Source organism: Pocillopora damicornis, chromosome 14 (genome assembly GCF_964200805.1).
Source record: "Pocillopora damicornis chromosome 14, jaPocDami1.2, whole genome shotgun sequence".
NCBI classification, from domain to species: Eukaryota; Metazoa; Cnidaria; class Anthozoa; order Scleractinia; family Pocilloporidae; genus Pocillopora; species Pocillopora damicornis.
In genome coordinates this window covers 17,091,777-17,115,978 of record NC_142683.1, presented here as the reverse complement: position 1 = coordinate 17,115,978, position 24,202 = coordinate 17,091,777, and the positions used below count along the sequence as shown (strand labels likewise).

Genomic DNA, 24,202 nt, shown 5'->3' with positions numbered 1-24,202 from the left:
TAGCATCGGTTTCACGGGGAAGATTGAGTTTGTAGTAAATTGAAATGAAACTATAGTATATGTGCTTGAATTCTGCGTTGGATTTGTGGCCGCCCGATCATTTTGAGCTTGGATTTTCGCTTCTCGGAACGGGCGTTCGGACATGCAGTGTGTTGCTCTGGCTTTCTACGACGTAGTAAACTTAGAAATGGATAACTCGTTAAAACGGGTTCCTTTTTAACTTAGTAAGCGGTCAGATAACAAGCGATACCCTGTGGAAGTAAGGTGTGAAATTTTAATTGAAAATTTGGACAACATTCTTTTATTCCCATGAGTGGTCATAAATATTGTCAGACAGACGATTATAATTTCGCCACGACTCTTATTTCGCAAGATGATCATCTCACAGCAGAAGTTTGGGTCGCCTGTGGTATGAGTTCAGATAAATTAAGTTTTTTTCTTTCAATTAAGGCGAAGAAATGCGATATTTTCGTCCGTTTGAAAGTTATGCTCTCTTTCTGTTGCAAAAATTTAACACTAGGTACACAAAGAGTTCCATCTCAACCCACCCATGCTACGCATGTCCGCGTTCTTGAAAATAATGTCACGGATCAGGGGGCTGTGCACAAAGAATAACATTAATCAGAAATTTTGGGCTCATTTGATAAGTGTAATGGTTTGTTGCCTTCGCAAGAGCCTCGTCGATTAAGGTCGAGATTTATCGGGATATGAAAGGTTCGCATTTCATTTATTGTATCATTTTTAAGTTGAACGTGTTGTTACCGCTCCACTACTCATAACGCAAACGCCAAACAACTCATATTTCATCACGTACCATGAAAACAACGTCCAAAGTTCATTAGAACATACCCAATCCAAGCACTACATGAACATCAGGCAATTTTTCACGTGCTTGAATTGTATTCCACCAATCAAATACACATCTGCGCGCGCCCCTGTATTACTCTCTGTTTAAGACTCATTTCCTCGGGAAAGTCCACAACGTATTACATCATCAACATCTGTTTTTTCCGAGAACGTCACGCAATGGTAAAGACATCATTATGGTCGTAAACAAATAGTGAGTCATTTGCATCCTGTCGTGGTCGAGTGAACATCTTTTGTTGCAAGCTCGAAGCGTTGCTTCTACGTTACCGCGAGCTAAATTTCAGAGGAATTTAATCAAATACTTCTACGTCGTGAGACCACTAGGAAAAGAGTACCCTCTCGACACCGTTCGTGTTAAGTTACCTTCTGAAGAACTCATCAAAATATCTTCGGTCTTGCAAAATTTTTACAAATTTACCAGGTTCTTGAGGACGAATTCAACGCTCCGTCGTTGACGAAACGTCGTTTTGAGGTAAGCTCTGAAATAATTTATAAAACCAAGTGTATTTTTGTCTCACCCACTCGCAGTGTTCCATCAGTAACATTGCCAGTTTGTATTAACAAAAAAAAACTTTTTACATTGTAAAATAAAGACAATCCGGTATGAGGCGTGGGGTCTTGGTTTCATATAGGTCTTTCAGCAAAGTGATCCGGCAACAACACACTAGACCATATGATCGCAGACAAGAGCAAGTTATGAAAATGTTATCGATCTAAAGTGCTGTGTCCCTGCTTACTCCATTTTTTTCAGAAGAATATTTATTGAGAACCAAGAGAACTGAGTGTTACGAGACAATCTGAAGCCTTTTCCTTTTTATTTTGATTATAAACTACCGTCTACGTGTTACATCCTGTTCGCATTATAGAAATTGAAAGAAGAAGCAGTTGTCACAAACACACGTTTCGAGGGAAGATGAAAAACGCTCCTTGCTTATTAAATGATGCAAAACTTGGCAGGTATTTTCAGTCAGAGGAAAATTTCAGGCGACAAATCAAAATACGAATTATTTAACGCACATTTGACTTCTTTTGAAAAAATGTTAATTGGTTTAATGAAGAACACAGCGTAACTGAATATTTATCAGCACACCTGTGGAAAATAAAAATAAGCTGAAATCCAGCTCGCACTATGAGGTTCTTGTACGGACAAAATATCGAACATGGATATATACGTTATTGTTATGCGCTATAATGCAAGTCTTAAAATAAACTAAATCAATTTCATCTGGAATACATCGATTTTGGATGTCATACATCGATGTTGTGCAGCATACATCGCTTTCCTGACTCATTTATGCGTGACCTTATATAACTAAAAGATGTTCAATACATGCAGAGTGACTATGCAATTTCGGTACCTGACACAATTACTACTCTGACACATAACCAAGAATTGTCACTGCAAGAAGCTAGAGATGCAACCTTCCAAACTGGTGATCATGATGGAATCATGATGGAATCATAGCCTACCAAGTGGTATTGCAGATTGCTTCTTTTTAGTTAAACTGCTGTTCATGATTTACTGTAGTAACTTCATGTACTTGGAATGAACTCTTAACACAGTTAGTATAAATTGGTTACTATTATACATTTCAGTATGCCAAGAATAAAATTACTAATGACAATGTAAATGGGAAACAGTAACAATAATCAGTTATAATCTCAAATCTAACAGCCTAACTAATACAAAGGGGTGTAAAACTTTGCTGGGAAAAAAATACATGATGTTATAGTGGCATAACGTACTAGATGCTTCATAGTATGAACACTTTAAACCTGAGATCTAGCCTTGATTTGCAATCACTCAAAACAATAACAAATGAGGTGAAGCCATACCATTTACCATTAGTGCCATACCTCCTGACTGTGGTGTACTCAAAGTTCTACGGAGCATGCCCGAAGGTGTGGTTGCAAAAACAACATAGTGCGATCGGTAAGAAGTAAATATCGTGTAGATTATTGTTGCTTTTCAAGGCAAGAGGAAATGTAAACTCGGAGTAAAATTGTATCAAGTGGAAAGACTTCTCAGCAAGCGGAAATCGTCGAACAAAGTTTCCCATCATGATAATTGTGCAGAGTTGCAAACAGTGGACTGCTGATTTTATGACTAGCGTATTTACGTATAGATCGTTTTCACGTGACGTCACAGAAATAATTTCCGCCATGTTGGTGCACATCCGAGTCACGTGTTTCAGTAAGAAATATATGCAAACAGAGTCCAAAGTTATAATTCTTCTCAGTTCACAGTCGAAAATTATGGCTTCCGAGGAAAAAAAAATTCTTCGTCTGATCCTGACAATATTGTTCAAATTCCACTGTCTGATTGATTACGCTAAAAAGCTGGATGGGAAAGTCAGAGAGCGCTACGTTAAGAAAATCTCGACGATTGGAATCGATCCTGCCTTGATAGAGGGGAAACACTTCGAACCTGACTGTCTTCCGCCGGTTGAATCGACAGATTTACTCTGTTATTTGGTTCTTGAGACCAGCTTTTACACGCAAAAGCAATTTAAAGCCTTTCGCAGTCTGGAAGCTTACAATCAAATGGTTTCGGGGTTTGTTTACAACGTGCAAGGGCATATGGTCGCAAGAAAGTTTGTCGTGTTGGCGAAAGTGCGGCACTCTCAGCGGATGAACGAGGCCTTGATTCCAATCTGGATCATTACCGAGAAAGATGGAACAATAAACTGCGCGCATGGTCTTGGATACAACAAACACCAAGCCAACAGTCACGCACATGACAACAAACACCAAGCCAACAGTCACGCACATCACATCACATCATGCTCTGGCCATGAGATTGGACGGTCTATTGATGAAGACCTCAAAGCAGTCAATAATTACTGTAGTTTTGTTGCTAAAGGCAACTTGAAAGCATTGAGGCATGGTCTGCCATAAGTCCTCACGCTCTGGCCACCTTATGAGAAAGGCTAATCTAGCATCAAGGACGACCATCCATGCAGAGAATGTCCTTGAAACTGTTGCAATGGAAATACCAAAGCGGTAAGCAAGATCCTGCATTGGCATGTTCAGTTTAAGTTTCATTAAAGTGAGAACAAATTCTTGAAACTGTGACAAAGTTGGCGACTTTCTTACAACGAATTTCGAAACATACGGTAAAACTGTTTGCAGGACATCATAAGCAGGCAATCCAGTGTAAAATCTCACCTTCTCGTTGTCATTTGCGAAGTAAGCCTCATCGAATGGTGGTTTGGCAGTCGAGATGTGAAATAAATAATCGAACTCCTCAGTTTGAGTGGCTGTTCCTGTTTCAGTTTCCACTTCCATCGCTGAGTCCAAATTGAAAGAAATGTCACTGACCTTTTCCCCTGGTTCGCCAATTTTTTGTCGCTTGGCCTCGATTTCTTCCCTGAGCCGCTTTTCATTTTCTGCAGCAACACGCTTCATCTCACGATCTCTGACCCTCTCGTCTCGTTTCCCGGCAGCTTCTAGATCTGCTTGAAGCTTTTCTGCGGCATCACATTTATTATGGCCTAAATTCTGGGTTGGAATCCAATCTGGATTGTACCTATCCCACAGTTTTGCAGCTTTCCCTGAGATAAAATGTCTACCACAGACTCGTCCGTGCTCCAAAATGCTGTCCGTGAGGTCTTTTCGGCTGATGGCAGAAATCCATTTTTTCGCCTTTCCTCGCTAAGAATTCTTATTTCGTCGCCTTGATTCGTTACAACTGAAGGAGTTATTGCCATATAAACTCCTTTATCACGAACAGTTCGGGTTCCACAGCCAAAAATCGCACACAAAACCTTTTTTTAGAGCTCACGCGATACGAGTTCACTGTTTACATGTGCACCAATATGGCGGCCAATTGTAAAGTGGTCACGTGACTGAAAACGATCTATACACTATAATAAATCACATTTGAATTACCTACTTTAAAATGCCTGACTAAATTTTCAAAGTGGCTAGCAAAACAACGAAAAAAAAAAGGCCGATGCGGCGAGCGCTTTCTATATTTTTCGCCTTGTTGTGACACATCTCTGGTAAAAATCTTTGAAGGATCTTTAACGATCCTACAAGATCTTTATGAGAACCTTTAAAGATATTCAAAGTTCTTGTCAAGATTTCAAGGATCTTTCATTTTCTTGCCAAGATCTTTAAAGATCTTTCATTTTCCTGTCAAGACCTTCGAAGATCTTGTCTGGATCTCCAAAGATATTGACAAGAACTTTAAAGATCCTTTAAAGATCTTTGAAAATTCTTTGAGGATCTTCCAAATTCTTGTTAAGATCTTTGAAGATCTCTCATTTTCTTGCCAAGATCTCCAAGGATCTTTTACTTTCCTGCCAAGATCCTGAACGATCTTGGCAGGAAAATTTTGAAGATTCGTAAAAATGAAAGATCGTTGAAGATTTTGAAAATTTATTTTTTATCCCACACATTTCTTAATAATTGTTTCTTGGCCAAGGCCTGGAGAGGTCAAGTATGATCGATATCTCGGATTTCTCGTAATGGAAAACTACCTTGTCGTCTTAAATAGAGTAAATTCATACTTAGAAACGAAATTACCATCAGAAAAGCAAGTAGAAGGAGGCAGTAGGGGAGGGGGTGTGCAGACTTTTGGGATATGTATATTTCTTTTTCTTTTGCTTCCCTGACCTAGTCTACTGATTACAAATTTTATCTCGCCAATTAAATTCCATTTTGCCAAATTAGACTTCGCTCCATCACGTGTCATTTACTTGTAAACAACCTGCATTTAATCACAATTTCTTACCTCAATATCCAACCCCACTGGAAAAAATTCCCACTAAATGCTACTGATAGTGAACTTTTAACGCAATTCATCCGCGTTCTGACTTTTTCTACGAATAAACTCGGCTTTTAACTACCTTGGACTTAATCCAATTGCGTGTTTATTCCTTGTAAACAACCTGCATTTTATCAGGTATTTCACACACAGTGGGTAAAGTCCAGATAGGCAACAACCAATCAAGGAGCCCTCTCTCAAATATTATCCTTTTCTCTTGTGAAATGTATCTTCATTTGGTCGAGATTGTAGTATATCTTTGGTTAGAGTCTACTGGAGATACAATAAAGTTTCAGTTTGCTTTTCGTGGTTAAATTACATAGAATTATATTTTTCAGGCATCTAACTGTAGACGAATAATTTTGATTTTCTCTCTGTTGGAGGTACGGCAGTAAGCGTGGTCTCTTTCGCAACTATTATTTGGTCTCATCACGCTACGCGCTCTCTCTCCGTCGGGGAATAGATGGCGTTGTGTGACGAGACCAAACAACTGCTGCGAAGAAGAAAACAGTAAGCGTGGCATCAATCCATTTTATTTTTGCTTAGAAGTATTTAGACAGTAGAGAAAATAGTCCACAAGATACCTGTGTGAGTTCAGCTAAATTACCTTTTTTTCTCTCTCTCTCTAAGGGTGAAGTAATGCAATATTTTCGATCTTTTATAAAGTTACGCTCTTTTTCTGTTACAAAAATGAAAACATTAGGTACACAAAGTGTCCCATCTCATCCCACCCGGTTAAAAAAAAGAAAAATAACTCTTGCATGCTACGCATGCCTATGTTTTTACTTGGAGGCCAGAAAATTCACAATACACTAGATTAGTGTAAGTGACATTACTGCATGACCATTACCTTGCTTTCTTGTGCTGTACTGGGAAATATTGGCACTATGACATTTCTATACTGCCGTAATCTTGGGCCAATATTCCCTGGTAAAGACTCGTGCTCGAATGGTTAGTAAGAAGTGAGTACTGGGTTTCGGAAAAATGATCAACACTGTACATGTATCTCAGGCTATTTTGAGTTCCAGAACAATTGATTTCCATGTTACTCTACATGTCTTGAGATTTTTTGTAAGTGAAGACAGCCAGCAAGGATTTTATGATATTTGAAAAACAACCAGTCTTGATTATCAGGATAATTAAAGTTAGCATCAAAGACAAATCAATTTTGTGCACAAAACAATGTAAACATGAAATAATTTAAAAAACAATTAGTTTAATACACATATACTGGTAAACCACAAACATCAGCACCTGTACCAAATTGAAATCCATATCAACATACATCAGCAAGCATTAGTGTATATATTTCATTGTTTTTCCTGTCATAAGTGTCCAGTTGAACTAACTACCAGCTGCACAAAATGATGGATGTCAGTTCAACTGGAGGAAATTGAATAAAAAAATTACATATTTTGTAAGTTTTGACCAGTAATCCCTATTTAAAAATCAGATAAGAGAATTTTACTTTGGTTTTGTAAAAGTTGTTTCTTGTGAGAAAGGATTCAGCATAAACTCTCTCCTCTTGTGGAGACATGGTGGCCTTATGATTAGTGAGGTGGAGTCAGGGTCAAGAGATCTGCATTTGTAACCTGGCCAGGTCATGTGTTTTGTTTTTGTGCAAAATAATTTATTCGCACAGTACCCCTCTCCACCCAGGAGTATAAATGGGTACCAGAAATTAGTCAGGGGAACCTGATGAAATGACAGGAGGGAAGAGGGAGGGGGGAGGGGGGGATAACCATGGGGTGGACTGTCATCATGTCCAGGGAGGAGTAGTAATACCTAGTTGCTTCATGTGAGGAATCCAGGATTATAAGCTCAGGGCCTGGATGGGCCACTCTTAAATACAGACTTTACCTAACTACCTATCACAGCCTCTGGTTTAATAATTTCAATTGCTGCTGTTAAAAATTATATGAACTTGCAACATACAGATGATTATTTCTGCCCAGTTTATCTCAGACAATTAGGGCTGTCTTTTGTAAATCTTGAAATTTTCAAAAATCCAGACAGAGGCGGAGTTTCAAAAAAATTTTCAAAAATCCAGACAGAGGTGGAGTTTTCTACACTAATGTCTGAGCACTTTGTAGGCTTCCTGTCATCTGGCGGGAGGCGTAATTAAGTACACAGTGGTAAAGGGCCCTTCCGTAGTAGCTACAAGGCGCTGACAAAACATTTTTCTCTTCACCGAAAATCACATCAAAATTTGTCCTTGCTAAATTTCAAGTGTGCTGCACGTATCAGCAACCCCCGGGGAACCCATATATATAAGAGGGCGAGGATGCGCGCTGGGAACTTCGAAAACGACCTCTATAAAATTATAAAAGGTACCTGAGTCCGTGTGGGAGTGGCAACAACTGATATCTACCCCTATAAAGTACCAATTTAAACACAAAAAAATTGAAAAATCCCAAAAATGATAACTTCTTTATCGATGTGTTCTAGAGGCTCAAGTCAGATCATTAAAATCGTCCTAGTGTTTATTAAATGCTTATTTCAGGTATTTTATTGAGCGAAAAAACACCCTAAAAGGTATCAGCTAGTAAAGTTTGAGACACCGTAAAAGGTACCAGATCACTGATTTTGACCCCTGAAAGGTACGACAAGCATCCTCACCCATTTCCGATTGCCTCCTCCCCCACCTCCCCCACCAACCCTGTCAGCACCTAAAAACAAAAGATGTGATTTGCCAACCACGAGCTGTCAGTCTCACCTCGTAAAATTCACGTAAACTGGTTATTTACTTATAAAAACTTTAGGCACTTATCTGTCAGATTTTTATGCGGACAAAATCTGTCCTGCTTCGAGGCAGGACGGCTGTACTTTTTTTTGTTTTGTTGATCTTGACATAATTTGGTAGGGATTAAAATAACTGTACTTCTGCATTTGTTAAACAGACTATTCAAGTGCATCCAGAACTCGATGTGTGCACTTCTAGTGCATTAAGTATTCTTTTGAAACATAGCCAAAGATCTTGCGATGTCTACTGTTCAAGCCTTTTTCTCTTTTCAAAGAGGCATCAGAATTATTTTCGTGTCAAATATGCAGTAAACTGCTTGCGTGTCATCCTTTGTTTTCAAGGTGTCCGATCAGGTATGACTGAGAATGACACCTCGCTTTGATATGAATCCTTTTGTTGTTGCTTCTAACTTCCTGAAATTATCACTTGAAATTTGCTCGGTAATGTAAAAAAAAACAACAACAACAACGCGAGTAATACATATATATCCAAATTCTTTCATCACATGAAAAGTTATGAGTGTCGTACCGCGTTTACTTTACACAGATACAAAAGGTTGTCCAGAATAAATGTTTCGTTCTGGAATGAAAACCTCAATAAACTCCTTCAGAAATGACCCGTTTCGAATAATTTACTCTGGTATTATGTGGCAACGGAGATAAATTCATTCTTGAACAAAACTCATTCCGATATCATGTAAAAGGCCCCTTAGAGTTTTTATTCCCAGAGCATCATGCTTTGCTTTCCTGCCAGAACACTATAAATTTCAATAGCGTTGAAGCAACAACCCGCTTTGAACTGCTACGCTGCCACTAAAACAACAATTAGTGACCACAAAAGTAACATATTGTAATATTGTCAATTCAACATAAACAAAAATCTTTATACAGGGTAAATATTCATTTGCGTTGGTATCAATTATTGCGTGACTAGCTTCTGATATAACTGGGATAGGGGAAAACACAGCGTAAAACCTGGGCTCCCGGCAAGAAGTGGTAAGAGTGTTATGTTAGATTTTTTTACAAATTGTAGTGATTTATGCCTCGATATGCCAATAAAGGGTGGCGACAAGTAGGCACACCATGTATATTTCAAAGTCGATAGCAAGTAAATTTTGCCGGACTTTGAGTTCGTCTCACGATAGAACAACACAATAACACAAGAAAATTTTTACAGTAACCTTATAACCATCCTTTTGTCTTATAAAAGCTAGAAGCTCAGTAGATTCTGTCTTATTGGTCACTGTTAAAACTGTCTTTGTTTTGATGCTACTTTTCGACATAGAAAAAGTATGTCGGACAAAAATATTCACCAAAACATAAATATCGTTTTACCAGCCTCAATAATGTCAGGGGATTAAGTTTAGATGATAAAACAAAGGATTGTGCCAACAGAAATGCCGGAGGTCAAGTAAATTTGTTACATGAGGTCACACAACTCGGGTAATATTCAGAATGAAAATTTGCATATTTGAGCGGTCGAACGAAAAAAATCATTTCTCAAAAACTAAAATGTATTTTCACAAAAAAAATACACCACAATTATTAGAACATATTGGGATACAAAATATGAAAGTAGGAGCGAAAACGAATATGGGCGACTTGCCGCTGTTTGTCTGATGCATGTTGACATTAGCTCTCAATTGGCTTCTGATTTTGTGTCTATGTATCCCTCCCATTCTCAGGAGGGAAAAAATATTTACAGTTTGCAACTGGGTAATATGTTGAGCTGATGTTTACAACCATTGTCAATCACCTTTTTTCAGGCCAGGCTGACTTAAAAGAACAACTTTTTAAGAAGCATCAGTCTTCTTACAGTTGCTATGGCTACCGGAAGAAGTCCAATTAAAGTTCCATGTGAAAATGAAGACTTACCTGAAAAAGAAAATGCACCAGATTTTGACGAGGACACTTTACGAAGTGAGCTAGGTTTAACTTCGGCTTCAGTTATTGTTAGAACAATTTCTATTCGATCAGTTTCAAGAATGCAAGCAGATGTGGAAAAGGGTATATACAGTGTATGACCGCTTTAAAGGATACTTGACCAGTCATGACTCTCTTCTATGATTACAATATGCTGTTCATTGAGAAGATCTATGACACAGAAAGTTTTGCTATTTTCTTTACTAACAGTTCAAAGCACTAACACAAAGTTATAATAAGTTAAGACTTTATTTGATCATCATGTAACATCCATTGTAAGTTTGCATCATGGGTACCACCATGATCATCATCACCATCATCATCACCATCATCTTTCTATTTTAATGAAACATTACTTTGAAACCTTCAACATTCCCTCCCTTCTCCTTGAGCAACCCACAGGCATTTGATTTTCATCCAAGCCAAAGAGGTAGGGGGGGGGGGGGTTTAACCCTGCCTGGCGTTAGGGAATTTGAATAAAAACTGTCACATCTAATTTCCAGTAGAGTACAAGTGTTAATTATTATTGAATATGGAGGTGTTTAAGGCAGATAGTGCACTTTCACTAACAAATGCATCAGAAGAAATAAGGCTTCAAGGTCTAGATTTTAAAGCTTGGTCAATTAGTTTTTAAAGCTTGATCAACTAGTTGAAAGTGAAATTGCTAATTATTTCGCCTTTTACATAAAATTGTGTGGGGCATTTGAACATTTTATTAATTGTGCCCAGGGAATGGGAATTTTAGGAAACCTATCTCCAAACATTTAAATGCTCAGGGGTTTGCCTCAAGTTGAGTGATGCTTAACTCTCATCATTATTCTTACCCATGTTGTCACCTACATCATTGGCATCATCATAACTATTGAAAATCTGCAGATTTTAAATCTCCAGATCTTGGCAGCTCTGATTATACACGAATAAATATTAACTACGACCACAGACTTTGACACCTATATTTAAATTTTTTTCGAATTATTTTTGATTTGCAGCAACAGCTAATGTTTATAGAAATGAGGGTAATGAGGCCTTCAAGAAAGGAGATTTCATCAATGCTATTCATTTTTACACCAAAGGAATTAAAGTGAGCTGCAATGACAAAGAACTGAAGGCCAAACTGCACAACAAGAGGGCTATTGCACATTCTAAACTTGGTAAGATGATGAGAGCTTTAATATGCATTTTTTTTTCTATTTTGAAGCTATTGAGTTGTCAGTAGTAGTTTTCTGAAAAAGGTGATAATTTTGAATGCATGCCCGGAAAAATTTAGATCTTATCTTGGCCTATCAAATATACAAAGAAGTAACCTCTTACCCCAGATATCAATGAGCATCACAATTTTTGCCCAAAATTATAGTAATGGTAGTTGGTTTGCAACATGTATGGCTAATTAAAGATATTTATTTCAATAACAGGAAATCACCAGGATTCACTAAGGGACGCAAAAGCAGCCATTGAGTTAAATCCAACTTTCCTTGAGGCAATTGCGAGAGGTTAGATATTTTTTAGCTCTACTATAATAATAATAATAATAATAATAATAATAATAATAAAAGAACTCAACACTCTAAGGTTAAATGAGGTTAAATGGAGTTCAATCTTGTCTCAATTGACTTTAATTAAGAGGTCGAGACCACCCTGATGTTCATTTAAATCCAGTTCTTGACTGCTACGCCATTATTACGCCAATACTTTCCATTAATCATGATGAGAATATTATTTTGAACGGGATGAAGAACTCAATGCGGAATGAAAAGCAAAATTTCTGCATGAATATTTTAGTTCCTTAAGTTCAATGAGTCACAGGTGTCAGATATGTTAAGAGCGTGTCCACGTGAGCACCGGGCAGTCGTGCTACATGCCATCTCACCGATTTCAATGAAACTTTGCCAGTTTAAAGGGTCTACCCCAAAACTCAAAAGACAAACTTTTTTGTTTTGTTTTTTTTCTGGGGGGAGATAGACCACCCCCCGGTTTTTCTTAGTTTTCACCAAGGAAATCGCTTCAAATAGGTAAAATGTATGAAGCTCTCACTGCGATGGTATTTAACCGATTACTTTGAGGATTTGCACACATATTTTTACATCCTTAGTTAATGTCTGCTGCGAGTATCAGTCAGTTTGATCGACGGCTTGTCAATCAACAGAGGCAAATATACGACTTTGGTTTTAGACTTTTCGATTTATCCAAATATTTGACAACTTTGAGGTCAAATATCTCCCGTTGCCAGAAAGCTACAACACTAATCCTAATTCCCCTTTATAACCCATCATTTCATCTCTGAAAATCATCAAAAAAATCTTTGGGCACTGCGGTATTTTTGTCGTGGATACCTTTTAGAAACTGCGACTGTGACAAGTTTCTCTCAACTACACCTGTCACGCAATTCTTGCTCTAGGCGGTCACTTGACAAAATAAACCTATATTCTTTTAGCTCTTTATACAAGATGATTGATCAAGAAAGGTGACAAATGTGAAAAACTTTCGAGATTTTTTGTAGGAATGGAAAATTTCACTTTTAGAGAGATGCATGTAAACGAAAAATCAATGGGAAAATCGTAGCGTTTCTTTCTTCAGTCGTTTATTACTTTGAAGATTTGCTAAAATCAGCAGATATGGCTTTTGTACGGCACAAAACATTCATTAGTCTATAATATGATTGTTAATCATCATCATTGCTCATTTTAGGAGATTTTAAAGTCACATGCTGCGTGTTGGTTGATATTACCAATTGTTCCAGTGTGCTACAACTTCGGCTTTTACAGACGAGAAATTCTGCGCTCTCGCTCGAGAGCAACTATCAATAGTTCTATCGGACTAAAAACTGTGCTTCTATCCCGAAAATAAAATTAAAATAGTGTTGACGTTGTCACTTACCGCCATCGAACATTTACATGCAGAACTCCGCTAAGCTAACATCTGTTGTGTGACCCGATGACTCTCCGTAGGAATTATTCAAGCGCGTTGTTCATGCTGTCTGCTAGATAACAATTTCAAAATAATCTGCAGCTCACTATGATTATTTACCTGCTTCGATCGTAAAATATCTGCATATTTTTTTCAAGCATTCTACTTCTACAAATAAATCTACATCTCTCTAGATCGAGTGTCGCCGGCGTTTAATTGCGTGACTTGTAAAATTTTCAAATAAGAATGAGCCAGCAGTAATTTGACGAGTAGGCTTCCTGCAAATATCCCTTGATGAAATCCCAAGACATAGCCAGTTGTTTTCGTGAGCAAAGACAATAAATATGAAAGAAAAGTGAGATGCAAATGCCTTTTTTTTTTTTAGCTTAATAGCAGCTGTACCCTCTCCTGCAGTCTTTGTCTAAATGTTGCAAGGTCCCTCCTTATCTTCTGCCTTGTTCGGTCAGTTTCGAATTCTGAAGCTAGATCATTGGCAGCGGCCTCTCCGTCCTCATTCATATTTACAGAGGGGGACCTCATCAATAAACCAATTTTTGTTACGGCAGATAACCGGCTGAAGTATCGAGCGATTTGCTGCTGTATCAACCGGTCAGTCTTAGACAACATTTCTGACTGGTGTTGTCTCTTAAACTCTCTCGATATTTGGGAAATCACATTAGAGGCGGTTGCCTTACTAGTTTCCTCCCTTGTCCAGCACACGTCTAGGAGATAATTCTCTGCTTTCTGAGAAAAGGTGGCTGTTTTTTGTGTTTTCCAAAGAGCCCATCCAAAGTGCACTTGGCTAGTTAAGGATTGTTCGTCAGAATTTTTACCTGAGGTCCGACCTTGAACGTAGCCATACCCTATAGAATGGCAAGCCGGTGTTAGTCCATTTCCTCTTGATCTTATCCTAGGCGGAATTTTTTGTGGCTTCACTGTGTTTGTCTTTGTCAAGGTACATTTGGATGGAAGCCAATGACTGAAACGTCCTGATACATCCTTCTTTTAGCAAAAATATCTCGCTTTCTTGTTCCGTCTATGACGGATTGGGTATAGTTCTCGCGATGACCCACGTTCAGAAATCTGTGCATGTTGCTGATAACCACCCGCTTCTACGATTAGTTTGCTGAAGGTTTCTTATGTGATGAGCCTAGTGAGACCCTGAGGTGCTTCAAACCGTGCCAGTTGGTCTGCGCTATAAACTTGTCGCAGTTCCTAAGTCTGAGGGAGGATCGCCCACCTCTATCTATGTGAGCACCTCTACAGTACCTGCGTATCCCTTGCAATCATAATTATGATATAAAGTTCATCTCAGTCACAAATCACCAGTTAGGAAAACTGATGTTCAGATAAGCGCTCTTCCTGCCCTTCTTAATTCCTTATTCATTGCCGACTCTAAGATAGCAGCTACAGTAAGCGTTCTATTTAGGTTTACAGTCACCTTGCCGCCACCAGGAAGACTCGCCACCAGCTTTGATTTCTTCTGCCATCTGCAGATTCATCTCTCCCTCACTTTATGTCTCCGATTTTTATGAGGAGGATACTGGCATTTACGAACCCGAAGGATGGAATCTCACACCAAGTTGTGCACGATATTTGAGGTACATCGTGAAATCGCGGCCTTCGTAATCTCCAAATAAGCCAATACGCGCTAGAATAAGCTCCATCTCGGACGAAACGCATGTTTGGGATACACCGACGTCTCTCAAATGCTTTTTTTAAGCTGTATACCCACGAATTTAGAGGTATGAGCTGTTGCCGTCCCTGTCCAGCGCGAGAAAAACAACATTTGGTTCTACAGTTAGTTGCAAAGGAACAAGACAACTGCACCATCTTGACTTTATCAATTCGAGTGTTAGATTGAATTGAGGGCTTTTTAGACACTCGATTTCTTATATGGCATCACTATGAAGACGTAATAGAACTGATACACCTACACTACATAGGATTAAAATGTCTGTTGCGCTGTTGCGAGAAGGAGGAAAATATTACTGGAAGTGTAAACTCCTTTTAAAAAGAGTTTCAGAGACGTTTCAGAGATGTCTACTTTTTATCGGCTGTCACAAAAAAATGACCCCCACTTAAATTTACTAGGAAATATGAACTTACCAACTCCTTGTTGAAAAAATTGGAATTCATTTGACCGAAACGCCGGTTGTTTCAATTTTGTTTTTTCCTCGGGCTGCTATAAAACAGTTCATAAATTGACTAATGAATAAAATGTTTTGAAATACCGTTCGGAATTTGCCTTTGCCAAATCAAGGGTAGACAAAGTTTTTAAAACATTTGACTAGAATTTCATGGAGTTCACCTCGATAATTTTCGTCGGCCAGAGTCAAGACGCACCAAGGTAAGGGACATTGCCCTCCAGTAAAATAATTTTCCAAAGAACAAACGTGGCAAGCGTAAGGAAACGCACTTTTTTTATCATTGTGATCAAAGCCCAATGATGTACCTAAATTGGTACTTACGGTATCAAACCATCGATTATGACAGGGTGAGCTTAATTTTTCTGTCGAGGTCGACGTGACTTCACATTAAAAGCGTTTTTGACGGAACAAACTAGTGAGCATCACTGCACGAACTGAGAAAGTAAAAACTTGTATTTATCTCCCACGCGTTTCGTCTGACAATAGAAGACTTCATCAAGGATTTTTTCAAGTAGGGTAAATAAGCTTGCTCATAAACAAATAGTAAATAAGTTGTCTCTTTACTATTAAAGTCAGTGGATAGAATACGCCAGGTGCTCCTACGGTGTTATACATGCGTGACATTTTCCGGACGTTACATGTACGAGTACGTGATCCGTTTGAGGGTCACAGATTTAGTGTAAATATTTCACTCCTCAACATCGCCCAATGTCTCTAGTTTACAGAGGTCTTAGAACGTTTTACTATATGGAGTTGCCTTCTGCGGGTAGAAGGCTACAAGCGAATTTCTCAGGCGTAATTGCCTTTGATTTCTCAATTGATGTTGTCGCAAACACAGTTTTTGGGAGTCACGAGACAAAAAACTTATCAGGACCTAGTTTCGTGTTCTAATGGAAATAAATAGCAAATAAAAACGCATTTTCTTGAGAAATAAAGTCACAAATGACGGGGGTTCTCTGAAACAAATAGTGATAGAAAAGGATTTCAGTTCTGGTCAATATTGACTTTTTACGGCCTACTTCCAAATCTGAGGGAACGTGCTGAGGGAATAAAAAAACATAAATGTGTGATAATGCAAGCAAGAGAATTAAAATCCAAATGAAGAAAAAGGAGAAAACATAGGAAGCCGTGTTGCAGCCTGCAGATATCTTTTGAGCCAGACCTACACACCTAAGCCCGACACCACCCAGAGAAACTCGAAAGAGTCCTGTATATGAACTAGCTCGCACGTGCACGCAGGAAAGGCCATGACAATCAGCGAAAATAATAGCAAATGCAAATGATATTTGCAGTCAAAAAACAGAAAAATAAGATAACAGAAGGATTAAGAACTTTCTAGAAGTATCTTCTTGAAAAAAAAAGATGAACAATTTTTACTTCTCATGAAAAGTCACGCAGTAACCCTACAAATACTATTTCTATACGTGGAATTTCTTGATGGGGGAAAGTGGAAAAAACATTTTCCAGTCTTATTTTCTGGAAACATGGCGTAGTTAATGAATTTATGGGGCTATTGTTATTTCTATCAAATAAGGGGGGCAGAGTTTCCCGTCATGCGCGGTATGGAAAAGCCGAAGTTGTTACACTCGGGAACTTGTACGTCAACAAGCAGGCGATATGTGACTTTAAAATCTCCTCTCCTGTTACAGTTTCCTTATTGTAAACTGTGCGATAATGATAATAGACGATCAAAGTATAGGCTAATGACTGTTTTGTTCTGTACAAGAGCCCTATGTCCTGATTTTAGCAAATCTTGAAAGTAATAAACGACTGAAAGAAGAAGTTTCTTTTCCGTTTAGTTTCTTTGTTTTGTTTTGTTTTGTCTTTTTTTTTCTTCTGGGCCCAGTTGTTCGAAGGCCGATTAGCGTTAACCCAGGGTTAAATTTTAATCTAGGTTTCTATTTTTCTTTGTTCAAAAGCTGTTTGAGGATAATTTTCTCCATTTATTTTCAGAGCATTCAATCAAAAAATTGAAGACAAAAAGATTTCAGCTGAATTTTTTTCTTCAAGCTTTCAGATCTTAAATCAAATTTTATACTAATCCTGGGTTATCTTAACCCAGCTTTGAACAACCCAGCCCTGGTCTGTAATGATTTTAATGGTTTCAGGTTCTTTTCTCAGAATTGAGCTACAGTATTAGTATGTTTCTTTGTGTTGTTGCCCACAGGAGCCGCTGCTTGTGTTGAATTGAAGAGATTTGAAGAAGCAATCAGTTGGTGTGATAAGGGACTAGTTGTATCCTCTGAAGGAATCGTTCATTTTTAACCGTGGGTATAAAAAAAAAGTTTCCACAATTTGATGTTTCAAGGGAGAAAATACAAAGAAGGGTATTAATTATGATGGGAACTTGTCAGCTCATATACTTTAAGTGTGTGTGATTAAAAATATAGGAGACGTTATTACCTCATGACTTATTAATGAAATTACTCCTTTTAGCCAATTTGACTTAGTTCTACTATCCATGCCAATAACTGTTACATTAGTTTAAATAATCCTTTAATTTCCAGACCAAATTTGTCTAGAAACGATAATAACAAAGTAGTTTGCATTTAAAAAGCAGCAATGTTTTTATCATAACAAGGTCACCCTTTATCATCCCTCTTGTTCAGAGGCTTGGGAACCAAGCACGCAAATGTTAAAATGGACTATTACATATCAATATGATCAGAAACATAATCTTTTTTGTTTTTTTCCACATTTTTTACCCTTAACATAAAAAAGATTGACAAAAACAATAGGATCTTGTTGTCATTAAGACTTCAGTCTGTCAGTGAAGTGGGAAATAAGTCCATGGAGGAAAAAGATCCTATTAGTCATGACCATGGTAGTGCAAGTTCAGGTGATGTCAAGAAAGACATAGATCTCTATAATCGGGGAGAAGAAGCCATAGAGTACCTCAACCTATATCTTAAAAAAGCTAAAGAAGTAGGAGACAAGCATGGGGAGGGTAACGCTTATGGCAGTCTTGGCAATGCTTATCACCGTCTGGGTGATTTCAAAAAAGCCATGGAGTACCACAACCTACATCTTAAAATAGCTAAAGAAGAAGGAGACAAGCATGGGGAGGGTAACGCTTATGGCAGTCTTGGCAATGCTTATGGCTGTCTGGGTGATTTCAAAAAAGCCATAGAGTACCACAACCTACATCTTAAAATAGCTAAAGATATAGGAGACAAGCATGGGGAGGGTAACGCTTATGGCAATCTTGGCAATGCTTATGGCTGTCTGGGTGATTTCAAAAAAGCCATGGAGTACCACAACCTACATCTTAAAATAGCTAAAGAAGAAGGAGACAAGCATGGGGAGGGTAACGCTTATGGCAATCTTGGCAATGCTTATGACCGTCTGGGTGATTTCAAAAAAGCCTTAGAGTACCACAACCTAGATTTTAAAATAGCTAAAACAGTAGGAGACAAGTATGGGAAGGGTGGTGCTTATGGCAATCTTGGCAATGCTTATTTTAGTCTGGGTGATTTCAAAAAAGCCATAGAGTACCACAACCTTCATCTTAAAATAGCTAAAGAAGTAGGAGACAAGCATGGGGAGGGTGGTGCTTATGGCAATCTTGGCAATGCTTATGACAGTCTGGGTGATTTCAAAAAAGCCATAGAGTACCACAACCTAAATCTTAAAATAGCTAAAGAAGTAGGAGACAAGCACGGGGAGGGTGGTGCTTATGGCAATCTTGGCAATGCTTATTTTAGCCTGGGTGATTTCAAAAAAGCCATCGAGAACCACAACCTAGGTCTTAAAATAGCTAAAGAAGTAGGAGACAAGCATGGGGAGGGTAACGCTTATGGCAATCTTGGCAATGCTTATCACCGTCTGGGTGATTTCAAAAAAGCCATAGAGTACCACAACCTAGATCTTAAAATAGCTAAAACAGTAGGAGACAAGCATGGGGAGGGTGGTGCTTATGGCAATCTTGGCAATGCTTATAACAGTCTGGGTGATTTAAAAAAAGCCATAGAGTACCACAACCTACATCTTAAAATAGCTAAAAAAGTAGGAGACAAGCATGGGGAGGGTAAAGCTTATGGCAATCTTGGCAATGCTTATTTTAGTCTGGGTGATTGCAAAAAAGCCATCGAGTACCACAACCTACGTCTTAAAATAGCTAAAGATATAGGAGACAAGCATGGGGAGGGTAACGCTTATGGCAGTCTTGGCAATGCTTATCACCGTCTGGGTGATTTCAAAAAAGCCATAGAGTTCCACAACCTACATCTTAAAATAGCTAAAACAGTAGGAGACAAGCATGGGGAGGGTGGTGCTTATGGCAATCTTGGCAATGCTTATGACAGTCTGGGTGATTTAAAAAAAGCCATCGAGTACCTCAACCTACGTCTTAAAATAGCTAAAGAAGTAGGAGACAAGCATGGGGAGGGTAAAGCTTATGGCAATCTTGGCAATGCTTATGACAGTCTGGGTGATTTCAAAAAAGCCATAGAGTACCACAACCTACGTCTTAAAATAGCTAAAGAAGTAGGAGACAAGCATGGGGAGGGTAACGCTTATGGCAATCTTGGCAATGCTTATCACCGTCTGGGTGATTTCAAAAAAGCCATAGAGTACCATAACCTACATCTTAAAATAGCTAAAGAAGTAGGAGACAAGCATGGGGAGGGTGGTGCTTATGGCAATCTTGGCAATGCTTATTTTAGTCTGGGTGATTTCAAAAAAGCCATAGAGTACCACAACCTAAATCTTAAAATAGCTAAAGAAGTAGGAGACAAATCCTTTGAGGCAATGGCCTACTGTTCATTAGGATGGGTTTTTGAGTTTCAAGGTGGACTGCCAAAAGCCGTTGAACATTACCAAGCTAGCATAAACTTATTCAATTCCTTGAGAGTACTTCTAAAATCTAAAGATGAGTGGAAAGTTAATTTTCGAAATCAGCATCAAATGGCGTATACGGGTTTGTGGAGAGTTCTCGTAGAACAAGGTAATGTAGATGAAGCCTTATTTGTTGCTGAGAAAGGACGAGCTCAAGCTCTGACCGACCTCATGGAATCCAGTTTTTGTGGTGGAACAAGTCACCACAAGGGAGAAGATGAAGATTGCGCAGTTTTAAAAAACGTTCCATCAAACACTGTCTTTCAGGCAGTGGACAAAGCTAACGTCAATCTTTGGGTTGTGTCCGAAGGAAAACAAGTTCGGTTAAGACAAAGTAAACTCAAAGGTTATGTTTCAGAGAATAGTGAATCTAGCCAGCCCTTTGAGTCGTTCATGCTCAGTGTCTATACACAACTTGGTGTTCGTTCTAATGTGAGATGCGAGAATCGATCTTTAGATGCTTTGAGGGAGGGCCGTTCAAAAGTGGATGAGAAAACCAAAGAAGCCAACCCTCAACCTCACATCCAACAAGACGGATGCTTGAGCACTTTGTATGATATCGTTATGAAGCCGGTGGCTGACTTGATTGAAGGGGATGAGCTACTCATTATTCCTGATGGACCCCTGTGGATCGCTCCTTACGCTGCATTGAAGGATGGTAATTCTAAATACCTGTGTGAATCGTTCACAATCCGAGTCGCTCCATCGTTAGCAAGTCTTAGACTCATTGCCGATTGCCCAGATGATTATCACAAAAGCAGTGGTGCGTTACTTGTAGGAGATCCGTGGGTATCCGAGGTTACTAACAGCGAGGGAGAGAAAGTCCTCGAGCAGCTTCCGTGTGCTAAAGAAGAAGTAGAAATGATCGGAAAAATTCTGAATATCACGCCAATCACTGGCAGACAAGCCACGAAACGTGAGGTGTTGAAAAGACTCAGTTCCGTTTCCTTAGTTTACTTTGCGGCACACGGATGTCCGGAAACTGGCGAAATTGCTCTTACACCTGACCTAGACCGAATATCTACTGTGCCTACGGAGAAGGAGGATTATATTTTAACGATTAGAGATGTGTTGAATGTTCAACTTCGCGCCAAACTTGTTGTGCTCAGTTGCTGCCACAGTGGTCGGGGCGAGATCAAGGCTGAAGGTGTGGTTGGCATTGCGCGCGCTTTTATGGGGGCTGGTGCTCGGTCTGTTGTGGTGTCCCTGTGGGCGATTGATGACGAGGCTACTCTCCAGTTCATGAAATGCTTTTATCAACACCTTGCAGAAGGTAAACCTACAAGCAAGTCACTGAACCTGGCCATGAAAAGCCTCAGAGAATCAGATGAGTTCCACGAAATCAAATACTGGGCGCCCTTTATGCTGATTGGAGATGACCTCACGTTTGACTTCATGGCAAAGGAAAGAGAAAATTTGAAAAGAAAATCAAATAAATGAGAAAATTTTATTTTTCATCTCAAAAGAATGAAGTAGGAACTTGGAAGGTTTGAATGTTTCTCTATTTTAAACAATTTTTGGCTATTTTTCTTTACTTTTTATTTTTTTGTTAAATGGAACTTGAGATGTGCAACTTTACTATGGTGAAGAAATAAACCAGTCTATTTCGTTATATTTTGATTAGTGGAATTGTCATTTTTTGTTACTTTAACAAATTTACATGCTTGCGAAGAGAACGAAATGCAACAAGGCCTCTGTTATGAACGAGGTTTCCATTTCCACCAACATGTCACTCAGCTCTGTTCCTGTATTACAATCAGTTGTATGGAAAATAATTTAAAGTTTATTTCTTTACCCAACCAGGGGCTTTTCCACCGGATTTTAATTACCTTTATGCTCTAGGCTTTTGATAAGCAAAGAAACAATTCCTCATTTGCAAAAGTTGGCGAATTTTTATTTCCAAAACTTTAATTGAATATGTATGTGAATTGAATATGTGAATTGATCTTAGACCGTTTTCTACATATTAAATTACTTTGTTACAATTTACCTTCATATTTACAAAAAAAATTGATTACCATTTTCAGCTCAATCCATTTTAATGCAATCTAATTCTGTCAGTGCCAAGATTGCCATTCTAAGCTTATTTTGAAGAAGTAAACATCAGAGATGATGTTATTAAATTTACTAACCATATGTTAGAGACATTACACCTACTTTTAGGGGTGTAGCCAGCCTCTAGTCCCGTAGGCCCGGCCTACAATTGTTTTCTGCCCGCTTGACTTTTACTAAAAGATAATATGACTCTTGCAAATATTGAAACAAAAATTGAAATTTGTGAGGGAAGAGGCTTACAATTAGTCAAAAAGCTGGCTACAACCCTGTTTTCAGTCAAACGAGTCTGGCCAATTTTTGTCCGTTTTACCAAACATTGATCCGTTTGTTTTAAAGAACGACGACAGAGAGGCTAGAAATTGTCCATGTAATCTAAACTAGGAAAGAGGGACGCAGAGTTCACTATAATTAAAGTTTCCATAGATGTGACTTTTAATGTATGTGACATGGAATTTGTTTTTTCTAGTAGGACAATATTTACGCTCATAAATGAGAGAAGCAGTTAACGTAAGCCATGTAGTCCTCAATGGGAATTATTTTGGTAAAAAGGCTCATTAATTAATGTAAACCTAGTGCGTAGTTGAAAAGGTTCAGGGCTTCAGGATAAAACTTCTAATTGTTGAAAATCACCTCTTCAAAATTTTTCATCGCTTTAAATGTCCCTCAGCATGATTTGAAGATGTCAGATAATATCTTTGTTAGGTTTAAGAATTTATAGTTTGGTATTTAGAGCACACTTTGTAATTAGAACCCGTTATGTGGTCAAAAGTTTTAAGATATACTGTATCAATGCTGTTTTAGAAGAAAGCTTTGTAAAATAAATCTTAGTTTTGCAGATTATTGTAACTACCATTGGTAAATGCTGGTATAAAATGTAATAGTTAACCTCACACTTGGTTCAATGTAACTAGGGTGTTAAAGACATGCTGGGACAGTTTTTAACTAAACATGGTTTGTATAATGTCAGTGTATTTCGTGCGAAGTGTTTTGAAGCTATTTTATTTTAAGTTGAAGATAATTGTTCATTTATCTTAGTTTGTATTAATTAACTCACGAACTCCCAAGTTCTGAAGAAAAATTCTCCCAACTGATAAGAATGTGTTTCTCTTTGCTGTCGCTTGTTCCGAGAATTCGATGTAACATTACGTTTCTAGTAAAAGATTATCCTCCAGTTTGGATTTTCTCTAATTGTTATTGACACCATGTTTGTCGGTGTATTAATACCGTGAGGAGAATTTAAATTATGATCAGTCTTGGGAGTAAATGGGTTCATTTTAGCGTCTCCGTTTAGCGCGTATTTTACTTAATGCCTTGAACGATTTAATGCAGTTTCCATTGTGCTTATTTTTTTACTTCTTTGTGTAAGAGAAATATAGAGTGTATAAAATACAAAAACTGCGTTGATTTACAGTGTCTGTCTCCATGTTCTTAGGATGCACGTAAGATGAAGAGAAAGCAGATCCTATGGGGACTTCAATGCTTGTTTTGACCCGCGCGCCAGGTTTATAATTGTGTGCAGCTAACAGTGTACTAACATTCCATGTTTCAAACTCCCGCCCACTTAACAAAAGCGCGTCATCTCTTCGATTGTATCTCTTTTACTGTCTATCGTTCTCCGTATTGCCACACGGTTTTGAGCGCCAACGGACGTGTTCATACTGTTACATGTCTGCGCCTTTTTTTATCTTTTTCCTCACACAAGCTTTTACACCTTTTCACATTTGCGCATCCCTTCCTCTGGTTCCTTCCTTTTTTTTCGTTGCAATTTTCCTTTATTCCCATCTTTACGCGCACCTCTTTTATCCTCAACTTTATTCTTCTGCGCGCTTCATAGGACGCGACTATCTCCTTGTCTGTTTCAATTTTCATTCGTCTCGATCTTCGCGCAACGTCTGGCTTCTTACAACTCATATACCTCGTTACTCTCCCAGAGTAGTTGTTATTATGTTTATTT

General features: G+C 38.4%; 2 protein-coding genes across 5 annotated transcripts in view; one reads left to right on the top strand and one right to left on the bottom strand.

Annotated features, from left to right (window-relative positions):
• Positions 1–24,202, bottom strand: part of LOC149034781 (supervillin-like) — a 74,398-nt gene that overhangs the window by 32,428 nt on the left and 17,768 nt on the right. The gene's annotated exons all lie outside the window — the stretch shown is intronic.
• On the top strand, positions 491–23,652 carry LOC149034784 (uncharacterized). The gene is made up of 6 exons (XM_089194458.1): positions 491–1,339; positions 10,147–10,300; positions 11,293–11,454; positions 11,716–11,793; positions 17,525–17,592; positions 18,079–23,652. The coding sequence occupies exons 2-6, from the start codon at positions 10,204–10,206 to the stop codon at positions 21,631–21,633; spliced, it is 3,960 nt and encodes a 1,319-aa protein (XP_089050584.1). The 5' UTR covers positions 491–1,339; positions 10,147–10,203; the 3' UTR covers positions 21,634–23,652.